Source organism: Herpailurus yagouaroundi, unplaced genomic scaffold (assembly GCF_014898765.1).
Source record: "Herpailurus yagouaroundi ecotype Mexico unplaced genomic scaffold, PumYag 166, whole genome shotgun sequence".
NCBI lineage: Eukaryota > Metazoa > Chordata > Mammalia > Carnivora > Felidae > Herpailurus > Herpailurus yagouaroundi.
Window position 1 is genome coordinate 5,507,703 of NW_024412407.1, and position 17,127 is coordinate 5,524,829.

General features: G+C 51.6%; 1 protein-coding gene across 2 annotated transcripts; it reads right to left on the reverse strand.

Annotated features, from left to right (window-relative positions):
• Positions 1–9,652: 9,652 nt before the first annotated feature.
• On the reverse strand, positions 9,653–15,070 carry PRPH (peripherin). Of its 2 annotated transcripts, none has more exons than XM_040488253.1 (9): positions 12,606–15,070; positions 12,187–12,247; positions 11,908–12,003; positions 11,336–11,503; positions 11,110–11,235; positions 10,792–11,012; positions 10,630–10,679; positions 10,306–10,385; positions 9,653–10,056 (listed from the first exon to the last, which is right to left on the reverse strand). In XM_040488253.1, exons 1-9 carry the CDS (start codon positions 13,145–13,147, stop codon positions 9,988–9,990), a joined length of 1,413 nt encoding a protein of 470 aa, XP_040344187.1. In that variant the 5' UTR covers positions 13,148–15,070; the 3' UTR covers positions 9,653–9,987. The 2 variants fall into 2 exon arrangements, with proteins under 2 accessions (XP_040344187.1, XP_040344188.1); XM_040488254.1 differs by having other exon boundaries at positions 9,653–10,053; positions 12,606–15,067.
• Between the last annotated feature and the right edge of the window lie 2,057 nt (positions 15,071–17,127).

Consider the following 17,127-nt stretch of genomic DNA (forward strand, 5'->3'; position numbering starts at 1 on the left):
CATCGAAAACAGAAACCAAGAGCTAGCACTAGCTGCGTTCATGGCTATTAGGGTATTGGTGCCCCCAGTTGTTCTCAGTGAACAGAGCTAGGGAAAACAGTCTACACACACAAATATAATCTATACCCACACACACACACACGAACCCACCACATTTACATCTATATTTCTACATCTAAACATATTGAAAACCATGAATTCAAGACTAGCCTTTAAAAATCACATCATTTACCTGCTTTAAAATACTTCGAAGTTTTTCTGCTGTCCTTAGAAAACATCTTAGGAACTTCCCAAGTTAATGTGGACTCTCCTCTCTTTGCCAGACTCCAATTAATGAATCGAGATGGAGGGGCACCTGGGTGGCTCGGCCAGTTGAGCATCTGACTTCAGCACAGGTCATGACCTCATAGTTCCTTCATGACTTTCAGCCCTACATTGGGCTCACTGATATCAGCACAGAGCCTGCTTCAGATCCTCTGTCCCCCTCTCTATTTGCCCTTCCCCCACTCATTCTCTCTCTCTCTCTCTCTCTCTCTCTTTCTCTCTCTCTCTCTGTCCCTCTCTCTCTCAAAAAATAAACAAACAAAAATGAATTGAGATGGAAAATTTAGCAACAAAAAAGACAGAGATCAGCCAAAAGTTCATTTGTTTTAAAATTCATATACCCAGGGGTGCCTGGGTGGCTCAGTTGGTTAAGCATCCCACTTGGGCTCAGGTCATGATCTCACGGTTTGTGGGTTTGAGCTCTGCATCGGACTCTGTGCTGGCAGTTCAGAGCCTGGATCCTGCTTCAGATTCCGTGTCTCCCTCTCTCTCTGCCCTGCTCACACTCTGTCTCTCTCTGTCTCTCAAAAATAAATGAATGTAAAATAAAATAAAATAAAATAAAATTCATACACCTGTTAATAATCAGACATAACCTGGGGTGCCTGGGTGACTCAGTTGGTTAAGCCTCCAACTTTGGCTCAGGTCATGATCCCATGGCTCATGGGTTTGAGCCCTGCTTTGGGCTCTGTGCTGACAGCTCATAGCCTAGAGCCTATTTCGGATTCTCTCTCCCTCCCTCTCTCTCTGCCCCTCCCCACTTCTGCTCAGGCACTCACTCTCTCTCTCAAAAATAAACAAACATTAAACATTAAAAAAAAAAAAATCAGATACGGGGTGCCTTCGTGGCTCAGTCAGTTAAGTGTCTGATTTTGGCTCAGATCATGCTTTCATGGTTTGTGAGTTCGAGCCCCATGTCAGGCTCTGTGCTGACAGCTCAGAGTCTGGAGCCTGCTTTGGATTCTGTGTCTCCCTCTCTCTCTGCTCCTTTGCTGTTCACGCTCTGTCTCTCTCAAAAACAAACAAACATTAAAAAAGTAAAAAAAATAATCAGACAGAACATAATCTAGTGTACTTTCTTTAACCTTCTGCTGGTGAGGTTTATTCTCTCATTTCAAATATTTGAGACTCGTTTGTCTTAAAAGAGGTGGCAAAGACGGGTTCATTTATAATCAGGTTCTGTGGATGTGGCCTGATAACTGTTTCCTTAGAAGAAAGGTGTCAGTATTCCTTCGTAGACTCTTTCCCAGTGTACAAATCACAAACTTCACTCTACAATCCAGCTCTACTTGGAGGGAAATAAGGAAATATGGAACAATTTTAGAAATCCAGCACCCCTAAATCAAGCACCCCTAAAATCAACCATTTTAAAGTAAGCAATTCAGTGGCATTTAGTATATTCACAGTGTTGTGTAATTACCATCTCTGCATGGTTCCAAAACATTTTCATCACCTCGAAAGGAAACCTCATACCCATTAAGCAGTTACTCTTCATTCTTCCCTCCCCACAATCCCTGGCAACCACCAATTTGCTTTTTGTCTCCCTATTCCAGATATCTCATACAAATGGAATCACATATGTGTAGCCTACCGTGTCCAGCTTCTTCCATCATGTTCCCAAGTTTCATCCATATTGTAGCCTATATAAGCACTCCATTCCTGTTTATAGCCGTATACTAGTCCCCTGTGTGGATGGACCACATTTTGTTTATCCATTTATCCATTGATGGACATTTGAGTTTTCTCCCACCTTCTGGCTATTATGAATGGTGCTGCTATGAACCTGCATTTCCAGTTACTTGTTTGAGTACTTGTCTTTTGGGTATATATCTGGGACTGTACTGAAAACAATAAAATGGGACCTCTAGGGAAAAAAAAGAATTATCTCAAGTTCTGGCCCATTAAGAATTCTTTTAGTTCGTTGGGGCGCCTGGGTGGCGCAGTCGGTTAAGCGTCCGGCTTCAGCCAGGTCACGATCTCGCGGTCCGTGAGTTCGAGCCCCGCGTCGGGCTCTGGGCTGATGGCTCGGAGCCTGGAGCCTGCTTCCGATTCTGTGTCTCCCTCTCTCTCTGCCCCTCCCCCGTTCATGCTCTGTCTGTCTGTCCCAAAAATAAATAAACGTTGAAAAAAAATTAAAAAAAAAAAGAATTCTTTTAGTTCGTTCGTTTGTTTTAGAATGTGGCTAAGTATTCGTTAATTTCTTGGCATATGTTTTCTGCCATTTCTAAGGAGTTGCGCGTTCAAAGGTCAGTTCTATGTGTTGACCCGGCTAAACTACAGTCCCCAAACGCTAAGGTAGGTGTTGCTGTGAAGGTGTTTTGTAGATGTGATTAAAATCCACCATCAGTGAACTTTAAGGGAGATTATCCTGGATCAGCTGGGGAGCCTGATTGGATCAGCTGAAAGGCCTTCAGAGCACAGCTGGGGCTTCCTTGATGAACAAGAGGTCCCACCTGTGGGCAGCAGCGCTGTCTCGGCCTGACAGCTGCAGCCAGCCCTTCCTAATGGCAGCCAGCTCTGCCCCAGGGGGTTTGAAGACTGCTGTGGGAAGCCCCCCCAATCGTGGGATCCAGACCCTTGCAATAAATCACTTAATATCTATCTCCTGCTGGTTCTATTTCTCTGGTTGAACCCTGACTGATGCAGGTTTTGGTACCTGGAAATGGCTATTATAACAAACACCTAAAAATGTGGGAGTGGCTTTGGAATTAATTAATGGATAGAGTCTGGAATAACTTTGGAGGATGATAGGAAAAGCCTCGCTTGCCTTGAATAATAGACTTAGTAGTAGAAACAGGAATGTTACAACTTGCTAGCCAGGGCCTGGAGGGAGGCGAGGAAGCATGGTAGAGAATACCTAAATCACCACAAACAGACTGTTGGTAGAAATATGGACAATTAAGGTCCTGCTGGCATTGAGGGCTCAAAAGGAATGGATAATATGTTATTGGAAGATGGAGGAAAGGGGATTTTTTTTAATACAGTAGCAGAAAGCTTAGCAGAATTGTGTCTTACAGTTCTATGAAAAGCAGCGTTTGTGAGGATAAACGGGGGTATTTATCTGTGTTGCCAGTGTTGAAGGTATGGCTTGATTTTTTTTTTTTTTTTCCTGAGAGGAACAAAAGAGGCAAAAAGGCACCAGAACTTGGTATTTTAGAAATTCTCAGCCTACCCAGATTGCAAACAATGCTAAAATTAGGCCATTCGCTGTCAGGAAAGTGTGCTCTGAGGAGAAATCCGAGGATGTACCTGGACAATCTTTTGCTAGTGCCTAGGAAGGATCAAACGTCAGAGTATTCAATCGCACAAAGGCCCCTTTGGAGAGATTAGCCATGTGACTTGTGGATTTCCTCAGCCACCTCGGCAGAAACCAAGCAGAGAAATGGGAGTGTCTAGAAAGATCTGTGGAGGTGTCTAACGGAGTGAATCTCAGAGCCATACACAGGAGACCCACATGGCTCTTGAGAATGTCTTGCAAACAAAGACACTGCCACCTTGTAGTGAAAGAGGCAGAGAGAGGGTACGATGGAAGAAAGCTCTCTGACCCCCCCCCCCCCCCCCCCCCACTCCGAACTGTACGGCCAGGAAACGATCAGCTGAAAACACACAAGAAGGAAAGGGGGCCTTCAAGGTCAGGCAGTGAGGCTGGAAAGTAGGGCCAGGAGCCACAGAGGATTACTCCCAGGCCTTGAAACCTTACGTTGTTTTCCCAGGTGGATTTTCAATTTGCTTCACAACTTCCTTTTTTCTTTCCATTTCTACCTTTCTGAATGGGAATGTCTGTAGCTGTTATCCTCTGCCCATCCCGCTGTTGTGTTTTAGCAACAGGTAACTTGTTTTCTAGTGTCACAAGTCTGTGGATGGAGAGGAGATTCTCCCCAAGATCAGTTTCACCCAGAGCCTCACCCATACCTAATTTAGATGATTTCAGTGATGAATTTGAGATTTTCGGGCTGATGACATCTAGATGAGAATTTGCTCTTCAGCTGACGCTGCAGTGGGTTGAGATTTGGGGGAACCCTGAAACGGGGTGAATATATTTTGCATATGAGACCAACATGAATCTTTGGAGGCCAGAGGGCAGACTGTGGTAAGCATAATAATGCCTTCCCTTGTTTGCATCCCAATCCCCAGAACCTGTGAGTACTTCCTTATGTGGCAAACGGGATGTTAATGATGTGAGTAAATTAAGGATTTTGAGATGGAGAGATTATGCTAGATTATCTGGGTGCACCCAATGTAATAACAAGGATCCTTATAAGAGGGAAGCAGGAGGCTTGGAGAGGGAGAGAACATGATAAACAGAGCAGAAATCAGAGATGAGATTGCTGGCTTTGAAGATGGAAGAAGGCCACAGGCCGCTGAGCGTGGGCAGTCTTTAGAAGCTGAAAAGGCTTTTCTAAAGCTGCCAGCAGGAACACAGATCTGTCATCCCATTTTATTTTTTTTAATTTTTAAAAATGTTTTATTTATTTTGAGAGAGAAAGAAAGTGTGTGTGTGTGTGTGTGTGTGTGTGTGTGTATGCGTGCGTGTGTACGTGCAGGGGGAGAGAGAGGGAGGGAGAAAGAATCCCGAGCAGGCTCTGCCCTGTCAGTGCAGAGCCCGACCTGGGCTTGAACCCATGAACCATGAGACCATGACCTGAGCCAAAATCAAGAGGTGGATGCTCAACCGACCGAGCCACCTAGGTGCCCCCTTTTGAATTTTTAAAAATGTTTATTTATTTATTTTGAGGTGGGGGGGGGAGAGGCAGAGAGAGGGAGAGACAGAGAATCCCACATAGGCTCTGCTCTGTCAGTACAGAGCCTAACTGGGGGCTCAGTCCCATGAACCCCGAGATCATGACCTGAGCCGAAGTCAGATACTTAATCAAATGAGCCGCCTACGCACCTCGAAATGCAGATTCTTAATCACTATGCTCTCAGTTAAAATAAAAATTGTACTTTTCACATTCTTTCATTAGTTTAAAAAATATTTGCTGTGGGATTACTAAACATGCGTAAGCGTCAAAACAACTTTTATGCATTTATCAACATCTATTAATCAGTGGGAAGGGAAGTGCACAGGGGACGAGAGCAGCCTGTCAGCCCCAAGAGCTCAGCGTTTGGGACATTTGTTGGTACGTCTCAGAGAGGGAATGGGAAATGTCAATTAGTCTGTTAGGGCTGGTGAAGTGGGCATCTTCTGTGAAAGGAAGAGAAAGCAGAACCAAAGAAAGTCCCAGAAGTCAGCATGCAATCGCTATTAGGCCATGGATGCCATAAGACAACCGAGACCAGAAGTAAGAAGGAAGTAGGAGTTAGCAAAAGCCAGGGTGGAGGATGCGGTCATTTGCTCATTGTGACAGGAGCAATGGAAGCAGTAGGGACCCTGCGTCGGGGAGCAGTGGGCTCCTGCTGCCGAGGGGCCCGTCACTTCTGTTCGGTGAGGCCTGCGGGGCTACAGAGTCTATTCTTCCTGGGAGGCCGGGTCACCCAGGTGTTTCTGGGTTCCTGTGAAGCCACTGTCACTCGGCCCCAGGCAGCGGCAATTCTCATTCCCCTCGTTTCCATGTGTAAGCCCACAATTCACCCCCCCTTGCCTGAGATATTTGATTAGTCTCTGTTCCTTGCGACCCAGATAACCGAACTCCTCCTACCCACTGCAAGTGGCCCTGAGGAATTATCCCTGCTGCAGTCGTGGGCACCTCCCTGGGCCCCGGGACACGTGCCCGCCACATCCGGTTCCCTCTAGGAACTACTAAATAAATGCGGCCACATCCTAGCTTCTGAGATGACCTTCTAATAGATGTCATGGATCTATCTCCCTGCTTCCAACAAGCTGAGTACAATAAAATCAATGTGGTATAAGCTTTCTTAATTACAGCGAAATCCCAGCCCTGTCTTCCGGAGGTTAACATCTGATCTCCTTGGTTAGAATTGGATTTGGAGTTTCCCTAAAACTCTTCAATCACAGCCAAGTCCGAGTTTGTGTCACTTCAATAGGTGGTTGGGCCTACTCATGACAACCCGTTTCTTTCCAGTTCTCCCCAGCATTTAAACACGTTCACGTCTTTACCACAATTCAAGATTTTTAAAAAATACGTTTTGGGGCACCTGGGTGGCGCAGTCGGTTAAGCGTCCGACTTCAGCCAGGTCACGATCTCGCGGTCCGTGAGTTCGAGCCCCGCATCAGGCTCTGGGCTGATGGCTCGGAGCCTGGAGCCTGTTTCCGATTCTGTGTCTCCCTCTCTCTCTGCCCCTCCCCCATTCATGCTCTGTCTCTCTCTGTCCCCCAAAAAATAAATAAACGTTGAAAAAAAAATACGTTTTATGTGACAAGCCAATACACATGTATATAAATACATTGAAAAGTTTCACCCCACCCTAACACCTATTCATTTCCTTTTAAAATGTGGGTCTTGAGCTGGGCAGCTCAGTCGGGTAACCATCCAAATTCAGCTCAGGTCATGATCTCATGGTTCATGAGTTCGAGTCCCACGTCAGGCTCTCTGCTGTCAGCACAGAGCCCACTTTGGATCCTCTGTTCCCATCTCTCTCTGCCCCTCCCCTGCTCACGCCTGCTTTCTCTCTCTCTTTCTCTCTCAAAAATAAATAAACATTTTTTTTTTTTAATGTTGGTCTTGACCCAGCAATTTTTATCACAATGTTTCACGATGCACGGTTTGAAAATTACGGGTCTCGTTTCTCCTTTCTTCAAAATTTCACTTCTCAGATGCAGGTCTTTCTTTGCTCTGGTTCTTTCTGGTCTTTCTTCCAATATCTGGAGAGAGTGGTCGGCTCTCCACTTTCTCATCTTGAATTCACTCATCAGTCGGCCACGTTTTGTCTCTGGCACCCCCCCTGCCCTGAAGCAGCCCTCCCTGAGGTCTCTAACAGCTTCCTTGTTGATAGAGCCCAGATTTTCGAACTGTTGTCTAACCCTGGGTTCCCAGAATCCTCTGGTGCTGCCAGCTGCTTCCTCCTAAAAGCCTTCTCTTGCCTTGGCTTCCCGAGGCCGCATTCTCCTAGTTGTCCTCCTCCATCTCTGCCGGTTCATTGTCAAGATTCTCTTCCACTGCTACTCTAGAAGTCTCCTCGAGGCCCTTCTCTGTTGTCACTTTATATACTGTTCTTAGGTAGATTCATGCTTTCTCATGTGGGATACCAGGGAGGTCTCATGCCCTTCTCTTCGACTCAATCTCTCTTCTTTGTATCCAGTACAAAACATAGGCCACAGATGTGAAAGTAGCCAAACTTAAAATCGTGCTCACTTGAAAGCCTGAACATTGAAATCCAAAGCTTTGGTCTGCTTTTCTGCAGTGATACATCTCCTCCGAGGTAGTAAGTTGCAAATGAGCCTCAGCGGCTACTCCGCATCAGATGATTAGCCCAAGCCCATCAGTAGCTTTCCCTGGCAACTGTTACTGCTCCAGGATTGGGCACGCCAATGACCTCAGCCACACAATCTAAAGGAAAGGACTGTATCTCATACTGGGCAGGAGGCTTTTCTCTTTCCTCCACTGGATGTGAAGAGAGAAGCATCACCAGGTAGCTACTGGCAGCCATCTTGGGACCATGAGGAGACAGGACAAAGCTTCAAGGAGGAAGGCTGAGTAGAACCTTGGACAGAACTTGGGTCCTTGATGGTATCTTTGAACTGCTGAATCAACCAACCTCAGAGCCTGCCTACCTCTGGCTCCTTGTTACGCTAGCTATTTCTTTCTTTTTTCTTAAAGAAATGAGATATTATGTTACTTGTAGCAGAATGCATCCTGATAGAGTCAGTATTTCAAAACATCCCATCACACCTGAACTCCAGACCTGTGGATCCAACTGCCTGCCAACTCTTCCTCTTGGCTGTTCCATAGCCTCTCACACTCAGCCTAAAACTGACTGTCATCTGGGCCCCCACCTCCGCCTCTTCTAATCTTCCCTGTTTCTGTGAAAGACCCACCATCTGCCTGATTTAAGCCAAAACCTTGGTCCTCTTTGCTATTTATTTCCCGTTCACCTACAGTGTCAATCTCTCCTTGGGTATTCCAGAATCCACCCCCTGAATATTCCTCAAACCCACCCCCTTCTCTGCTCACTGTCACCTCTGGTGCGTTTCACTGCAACAGGCTCTGACCTGGTTCTCCACCTCCTTCTAGTGGTTTCTGCACACTACAGCAAGAGGGATCTTCTAAAAATGCAGATCTGAATACTTCACCTCCTGCTGAAACCCACTTTCTGTCCCTTTTCCTCGGGACATATTCTGAATGCCTCAATATGGCACGTAAGGTCCTCTGAGACCCAGCTCTCATTTCATCTTTCCAACCTCAGCACTATTCCTCCTTCCAACCCTTCATTCCAGAATTATAGAACTAGTATAGTTCTGTACTCTCTTACCTCCTGGCTGACTTACCTACCTGGAAAGTCCTTCTCCTCTCCCTGCTTTAGCTGAACAACTCCTGCTTGCTCTTCAGTGCTCGGCATGATGGTGTCACTTTTGGGAAACCGTGGCTGGGAACCCCAAGGCTGGGTGAGATGCTCTTCTTCATGTTCCCACAATGTCATCTTCTTTCCCAGTCACAGTACTCTTCACAAGGTTGGAACTATCTGCTTGTTGGTTTCTCTCCCCCACCCCCAGACGACCAGCTCCTTGAGAGCAAGGACTCTGGCTTATTCCTTGGCATGTAGCACTGTAACTGAGTGAAAAGGATTATTTTAAACTCAGAAGTGGATTTTGACTTGAAAGTGAGGGCAGGGTGGAATAGAGTCGGAGGGCAATGTAGAAACACGTTTTCAAGTGGAGGGCGTGGCTAATGTGTTGAGTAGGTTTAGGTGGGTGGCAGGGCCAGGCCAGTGGCAAGAGACCACTGAGGGAGATGATGTAACTCAGGCAAACGATAACAGTGGCCTGGACTAGGGGATGGGGAGAATGAAATAGACTTGAAAGAGTTAAGAAGTGGCATGAACAGAATTGGGGAGTAGGTGAGGAAAAGAAAGGGGCAGAAGATGAGGTGAGTTCTAATATGGCAGCAGAGGTTCTTGGTGGTGCCTTCTTCTAGAGTGGGGAACCCAGAAGGAAGAACATGATTGCAGATGGTGGAGAGGGAAATGAGCTCTGTTTTCGACATGTTGAGTTTGAGGGGTCTAGGGCACACCCAGAAAGCACTTGGACATTCAGGGCTGTAGATGGCAGACAGAAGCCGAGAAGGAGCGGACGTAGAACGAGAAGTACAGATAGGACCATAGATTCCAACATACGGGATTCAGAAAAGAAATGACCAGAGACAAGGGGAAAATACTGGTACGCCCCCTCCCCACAGGCACCCTCACTTCCACAGACACAAATGCACTGGCGAGGTTTCTCTTGACAGCAGTTTTATTTGATTCAAAAGCGAAACTCAGACCCCGGCCCAGTCCACTGGTCATGGGATAATGGTAGGAGTAGACTCGATCGGGGGATTGCTGGCCTCTGACTAGGACGCAATAAGGGGCACATATAGGTCATATATATGTATGTCAGGGCAGGGAGAGGGCTGGCTGGGTAGCACTTGGCCACAGGCCAGGGAAGGGGTGACTTGTGCCATCCCCTAGACACATGCAGAGTGAGAGAGGACTAATTCAGTACTGGTGTTAGGGTCTGGGACTTAGAGTAGGCCTAGGGCAGGGTCAGGAAACTCTGGACCAATGGGTTCAGTAGCTGTGAGTCGAAGACTTGTCCAGCTCACTGCGCTGCTCCTTCTGGGACTCAGTCACCACCTGCTGGGGGCAAGGCATGTGAAGGGCACAAACCATTAAGCACCACACTCTTTCAATCTCCTTTGGGGTATGGTGTCTCCTTCTCCAGCAAAACCAGCTGAGGCTCCAGGCTGTCCATCCACCTTCTCTATCTCCTTGTCTCTCTGCCACCCCAAGGACCACTAACCTACAGTACTCTAAGATGCAGCCAGGCTGGCGCTCAGAAATAATATGTGCCATGATGGGATCCTGGGCTCAAGTGGCCCATCTCACCTCCCCATCCTGAGTCTCAATGGTCTTGATCAGAACCATCTTCCTGCTGTGGATGTCCTGGGGAGGCTCCACCTCAGGTACTGGAAAAAGTAGGATGAGGAGTGGAAGAGAGGAGGCTTGGGGTTTCTCTCCTCTTAAGCCCTCACTCCCATCTGTGGGGGGAGGGGAGTGGCAGGACATGCGGAGTGGGGTAGCATGTAGACCAGGACTCAGTAGTTCGTGGACAGAATCCATCCCTGAGCAGGGCCATAGCAAGAGTCTGGTCAGGGCAGAAGTGGACAAGGGGACAGGTAGATTGGAAGCCAGGCATGGGAGGAGACTCACCAGTCGTCTTTATACTTAAGGATGCAAAAGAATGGACTGGCACGGAAATCCTGGGAGCGAAGCCAAGTGGTCAGTTACTCTGCCCAAGCCCCTCCCCTTCCCTGAACACACCCAATCCCGACCGTCCCCTACATCCCACCCTCCAGCAGTTTTGCCCCCCACCTGCTCTCTTCGCCCTCCAGCAGCTTCCGGTAGGTGGCGATCTCGATATCCAGGGCCATCTTGACATTAAGGAGCTCCTGGTACTCGCGCAGGTGCCGTGCCATCTCCTCCTTCAGCTGTCGCAACTCCTCCTCGAGCCTCGCGGCGCCCGCCTGGTACCCGCCCGCCTCCAGAGCAAACTGCTCCTCCAGTTCCCGCAGCTGTCTGAGCAGCGCCTCGTTCTGGGGGGACCAGAGGGTCACCATTGGGGTAACAGCCTTCATCCTCCACCCACCCCACCCCCGCCCCCCGGGCCTGGGCGCGAAGCCTGGTACTCACCGTACCGCGGAGTCCGTCCACTTCGCACGTCAGGCTCTGTATCTGGCGTCGGGACTCATTCATCTCCTGCTTGGCTTGACGCAGGGCCTCGTGATTCCGGTTGGCGGCGTCGGACAGGTCCGCGTACTACCGCGCGCGAGGCAGTGCCGCTGTGAGCTGACGGGACGCGCCCTCCCCTTAGCGCCCAGCCTCCCCGACTCTCCCTAACCCTCCCGGGCTTTCGCACTTTGGACTTGTACCACTCCTCTGCCTCTTGCAGGTTCTTCGCCGCGATGCTTTCGTACTGCGCGCGGATGTCCCTCAGCGCCGCCGTCAGCTCAGGCTTCACGGTGGCCTCCACCTCGATCTGCTGCACCTGCTGGCTCTCCACGCTTACCTGCAGGTCTCGAAGCTCCTGCCGCCGAGGACAACAAGTTGTCGAGGTTGCCGCGCGGATCCCACGCGGGCCGCGCAGTTCACGCACAGAAAGAGAAGAAACACTCGAATGAACAGAAGGGGGCGCCAGGGAGTGCAGCGCGCATATGACGGTGCGGTCTGCGCCCTGGCCGGCTCCAAGCCAGCGGCCAAGTTTTAAGGGGTGCAGCTCCGCTGCTCGCCACCAGGTGGCGCAGGGGTGGGAGTCAAACCACCTGTAGAGAGGGGGTTGAGGGGCTGCGTCTGCCCAGCGAATCTCACTACTCTTCCCCAGGCAATTCCTCCTCCCCCATTCGCCAGTCTTCTGAACCAGCGCCTGCCTTCCAGCTCCAACGAGACCGCCTGCTACCTTCGAAGCCTCCCCTGACACTCGGATCCACCTACCTCCTCGTGCAGCTTCTTGAGGAACTCAATCTCATCCATTAGAGACTCAATCTTGCGCTCTAGTTCCAGGCGGGACAGGGTGGCGTCGTCCACATCCTTAGTGGGGGTGGAAATGAGGGTTCAAGAGCCGGGAGGGGCTGCTCAGGCTGAGAAAGGGCCAGGACCTCCCTGCCTGTCTCTAGAGGTTTCTGGTCGCCTCCTCGCGCCCACAGATGCCACCCTAGTACAAAGGCGAGGGCAGAGGTGGGGAGTCGGAGTTGACATGGGGCCCGGGCTCACCTTGCGGAAGAGCACGAGGTTGTGCTCCGCATCCTCCCGCTTGCGCGTCTCCTCCTCTAACCTGGCAAGAAAAGGGGGCAGAAGCTGAATTGTAGGGTCACCGCGCACCCCAGGGTCTGGGCTAGAGGCTGCTTACTGTCCAGGACTCTGAAGAGGGGTCTTCATGCTGACCGATTGACTTGCCCACTATCTAACGGGCTGAGATGGTCAGACATAGTAACTCCCCCCTCCCCTCCCCAGAGAGTCAACAAAGTGGTAGAGGGAAAGCAGGGGTCTTAGAGCCCACAGGCGAGCATGCTGCCTGCACACGCTGGGGTGGATGAGGGGAGCCACGCCCTTCGGCGGCTGGTGGGGAAGGGAGCAGAGCGAGGAGCAGCCGCCTCGACGGCCGCCGCCCAGCCCCGGTCCTGCCCCCTGACCTCTGCTTCAGCGCCGCCAGGTCCTCCGCCAGCCCGTCGCGCTCCACCTGCACCCGGTCGCGCTCGCGGCCCAGCAGCTCTAGCTCCCTCCGCAGCTCGCGCAGCTCCTGCTGGCACAGCTGGTCGGCGCGCGCCGGCTCCTGGCCCCGGGCCTGGCTCAGCTCCCCGCGCAAGGCCGCGTTCTGCTGCTCCAGGAAGCGCACCTTCTCAATGAAGTTGGCGAAGCGGTCGTTGAGCTCCTGCAGCTCCTGCTTCTCGTTGCTGCGCGTGGCCAGGAACTCTTGGTTGAGGGCCTCGGCCATGGAGAAGTCGAGGCGCTCCGAGGGCAGGCGCAGGAGGGCGCCCGCGCCCGCCCGGGGGCCGCGGAAGCTGCCCAGGCGCACGGAGGAGCCAGGGGATGCCGAGCCCAGCAAGCGACTGCTCGAGAAGCGGGAGCTGGACGCGTAGGAGTAGGACCCAGGGGACAGTGAGGGCGGTGGCCCGAAGGTGCGGCGGTATGAGGTGGAACTGACGCTGGCTCGGAGGCCCGACGGGTGGCTCATGGTGGCCGAGGATGGGCAGTCACCGCTGGCAAAGCTGGTCCGGGAGCGGGGAAGGAGCCGCAGACCGCTGCGAGGCGGCTTTATAGCCCTGCGGGCACAGGGGGGGCACGGGCAGCTCCTCCCACTGGCCTGACGGCGGGGCTATGTGGGGAGGGGGATGCCCCACCCCTGCGGAGCTGCAGGAGCGCCGCACCCTCGCTCCTAGGTTTGCTGGCGCCCTGCCTAGTTGATTCCCCCTGTTGCAAGCGGGGAAGGAAGCAGGCCTGGCGACCACTGGCAGGCCTGGGCTGGGGGTCAGCACCCTCCAGCAAGCATCCGGAGCTGGAGCCTTGGGTGGGAGGGCCTGACTGGAGCTGGGGTTCCTGCCTGAGAGAGCTATTGAAAATCGGAGATCTACAAATGTAGAATCATTACATTGTCCACCTGAAATTAACGTTATGTCAGTTAAACCTCAGTTAAAAAAAAAAAATGGGGGGATAGGAGGACTGGAAGTTAAAGGGCAGGCTTCTGGCATATGAGTGGGGAGGAGATGGCCCAGGTAGATGGTGAGTTGGTCTGGCTTGGGCCCCAGGGCCTGTGCCTCCACTTGTCCCCTGAAGGCTAGGCTCTGCTTTTACCTGCTGTCAGCTACCCCTCTGCTACCACGCCCATGGAGAAATGGGGGACGGGAGGGCAGGGGGAGCTGAGGGGGGTGGGAAGGGCTCATCCCTCTGTAATCCCCAGGGCCCTGTGGAGGGCTGCTGCCTGGCGCCAGCTCTGCCGCTAATGGACTGGCCACTTCCCCTCCCCCTCCTCTGGACACTTGGCCAGGGGGTTGCCTGCTGATGGCTCAGCCTTAAAGACACAGCTCCCAAACTTGGACCTACACCAGGCCCCAACAGGGTGGGCACAGCAGAGGGGGTTGAGGGTGGCTGGGCCCAACTCTGGGTCCCACTCAGTCTGTGTCCTGCCAGAGGCTGAGCTGAGGGAGCTAGTTGTATGCTGTCTGGCTTTACTGGATTCTCCCTTCCCCCAACCAACTGCTGCTCAGTCATGGGCCTTACGGGAACCAAAGCAATTCCTGAGGTAGGAAGGGGAGGGGGCTCAGGGGCCGCAGCTGCTGCCAAGGCTGAGAGATGAATGGACTGGCAGGAACCGGTTACCAGTATCGAGGAGTTGCAGGTACCCAGGGATGGGTGGGGCTGGATGGGGAAAGAGAAAGTACTCATCCCTAGTGGTCCAGGGACTGAAAGAGGAGAGAGAACTTCCCAAAGCAGATCTACAAGCCTGTGCACACACACAGATGCATATGCACGCTAGCCACATTACCTATGTGCACACACATTACACACACACAACCACACATCCCTTCCTGCCCTCCCCCACCCCCGTTATCATGAAGGCTGATGTCTGGCCTTTGCATGTCTGCGGCTTCCAGAACTCAGGCACAGGCCGCCCCGGAGTGGATAGAGGCAGCTCAGATGGTCTGCAGGAGCCAGGGTGCTGAGGCCTGCTGGGTTTGCCAAGAGCCATGGGGCTGCTGCTGCCGGGGACTCCAGGGCTTTCCAGCACGGACAGGTCCACCTCGACTGGCCCTGAGGATAAGAGCTGGGCATCTGGGGAAGCAGGTTTGGGACTCCAGGCTGACTCTCTGGCAGGGGGGGATGAGGAGGGCGGCTCCTTGGCCAGCCAGCTCCTCGGCATTGCAGGGCAGAGGAGCCGCCCCTCCTTTGTGTGTCCTCTGAGATGGGCCAACGCCCGCCTGCCTGCTCACAACCCTACCGCCTTCCTTCGTCTCCTCTCCAGGCCCCTCCTTCCTTCCGGGCCATTAGTCTCTCCCTGCACAGCTGCCAGGTCCTTCTCCTTGATGGGTCTGGTTTGGTTGCCAGGGGAATGGGAAGAGGGAGGATGGGAGAGAGGGGACAGGATGGATAGACCTGGGCCTGTCCCCTCTGACTTCTAGGAGTGGGGTGGGGTGGGGTCCAGCCTGGGCTGGGGGTGGGGGCTTGGCAGCTATGTGTGGGGTGGGGGAGGGGGTGATGGAGAAGTTTTGGTGTTTTCTGCTGCAACCCTAGGCTCTGAGCCCCAGCTGCCATTGGCCTGGAGTCCCACCAACTCCAGCCTAGGCCCTGCCCTGCCTCTGCCTGCTGTACCTAGGGAGCAAACTGGGAGTCTAAGCTGGTCCTTTATAGGGAGCTGCTGGTAGGTCTGGGCCTTTGAGAGTAGAGCAGAGGCCCCTTGGGCTGGGCCCAGGGAGTTCCAAGGGGAGTTCCCACCCTTTTGCTGCTTAAGTTCCCAGCTCACCACTCAGATGCCTCAGAGGAAAAGGGACCAGGACCTCCTCAGCAGGGCTCTGGGAGCTGTGGAGGGAGTAAGGAAGGCCAGGGCCTGGGTGGGGGAACTAGGCCTGCAGGCAAGTCAGAGGAGATCCCCCCCCCCCTTTTTTACCCCTTACTCCTCCCCTCTTACGCCAGGGGGTGCCTGTGTGGCTTAGTTGATTAAGCATCTGACTTTTGATTTTGGCTCAGGTCATGATCTCATGGTCATGAGATGGAGCCTTACAATGAGCTCCACATTGGGCTCTGCAATTCTCTCTCCCCCTCTCCCCCTGCAACCCCCCACCATACTTGAAAGAAAGAAAGAAAGAAAGAAAGAAAGAAAGAAAGAAAGAAAGAAAGAAAGAAAGAAAGAACGAGCCAGCCCTGGGAGATCTTGAGGCCAGAAGAAAGGTAGGAAAGGGTCACCATTAAGAGCCAGGGTTCTGGGGGCGCCTGGGTGATTCATCAGTTAAGTGATCGACTCTTGGTCATGATCTCGTGGTTTCATGGGCTCGAGCTTCAAGTCGGGCTCTGCGCTGGCAGCATGGAACCTGCTTGGTATTCTCTCTCTCTTCTCCTTTCTCTCTGCCCCTCCCCCACTCTCACTGTCTCTGTCTTTCTAAAATAAATACACTTTACAAAAATTTGAAAAAAGAGAGAGCCAGGGCTCTGGCATCCAGCTGCCCAGCTTCCCATCTGACTCCAACATTCTGTGTTGTATGAATTTAGGCCTGTTACAGTGTCCTTCCATGTCCCCTAGTAAAACGCGGACAATTGTAACTTCTACTGCATACTGCTGTTGGGAGGATTAAACACTTAGGATAATAGAATAATGGATGAAATGTAAGTTAGTTTTATTATTATCACGGATGTCTCAAATGATCTTGTCAGCTGCCGAATGCAGTGAGGTTCTGGATTTCTTTTGGATTGTCCCTACTAGTGGCTGAGAGCAGTTCTGGTCCCAGAGTGGAAGGAGCCAAGTACCTCCCTGCTGATCTCTTCTCAATGTCAGGGACTCTGGACAGACCTGGGTTTGATCATGGCCTCCTCAAATTAATTAGCTGTGTGCTTTTGAGTTTGGGTGAGTGATTTCACCTCTATCCACTCCATTTTTTTTATCCATAAATGGGGACAATAAGAATCGTACCTACCGCATAGAGTTGGAGGATAAACTGAGTTAAATATGTGAAGCACTTAGCACTTGGCACAGAATATGTGCTGTGTACATAGTAGTCAGTGGTATTATTACCCCTCCCCCTTCCGCTGCTCCAGTGAAGGCTTGGAGAGAAATGACAATCAGATGCATTCAGAGGTTTGCAAGGAAGGTGAGCAATGAAGTTGAGGTTACTGGCAAGAGTGCTACTGAATGACAGGCCACGGACTCAAAATGGTTGAGGAAGGGCGTGTGGGCAAGAGGGTGGGAGATTGGGAGAGTAAAGAGGTCCGGAGCTGGCCTCCCAGGCAGGGCCAGAAAACAGTCACAGTACAATGGAATTGAAAGAGGCACCGAGAGGGTGGGGAGTGGATGTCAGAGAGCAAGATGCATGAATCTGTGATTCTGGAGCTGGGGTATTTATGGATGATAAGACTTCCAGGGCATTTCTTTTTTTTTTTTTTTTTTTTAATTTTTTTTTTCAACGTTTATTTATTTTTGGGACAGAGAGAGACAGAGCATGAACGGGG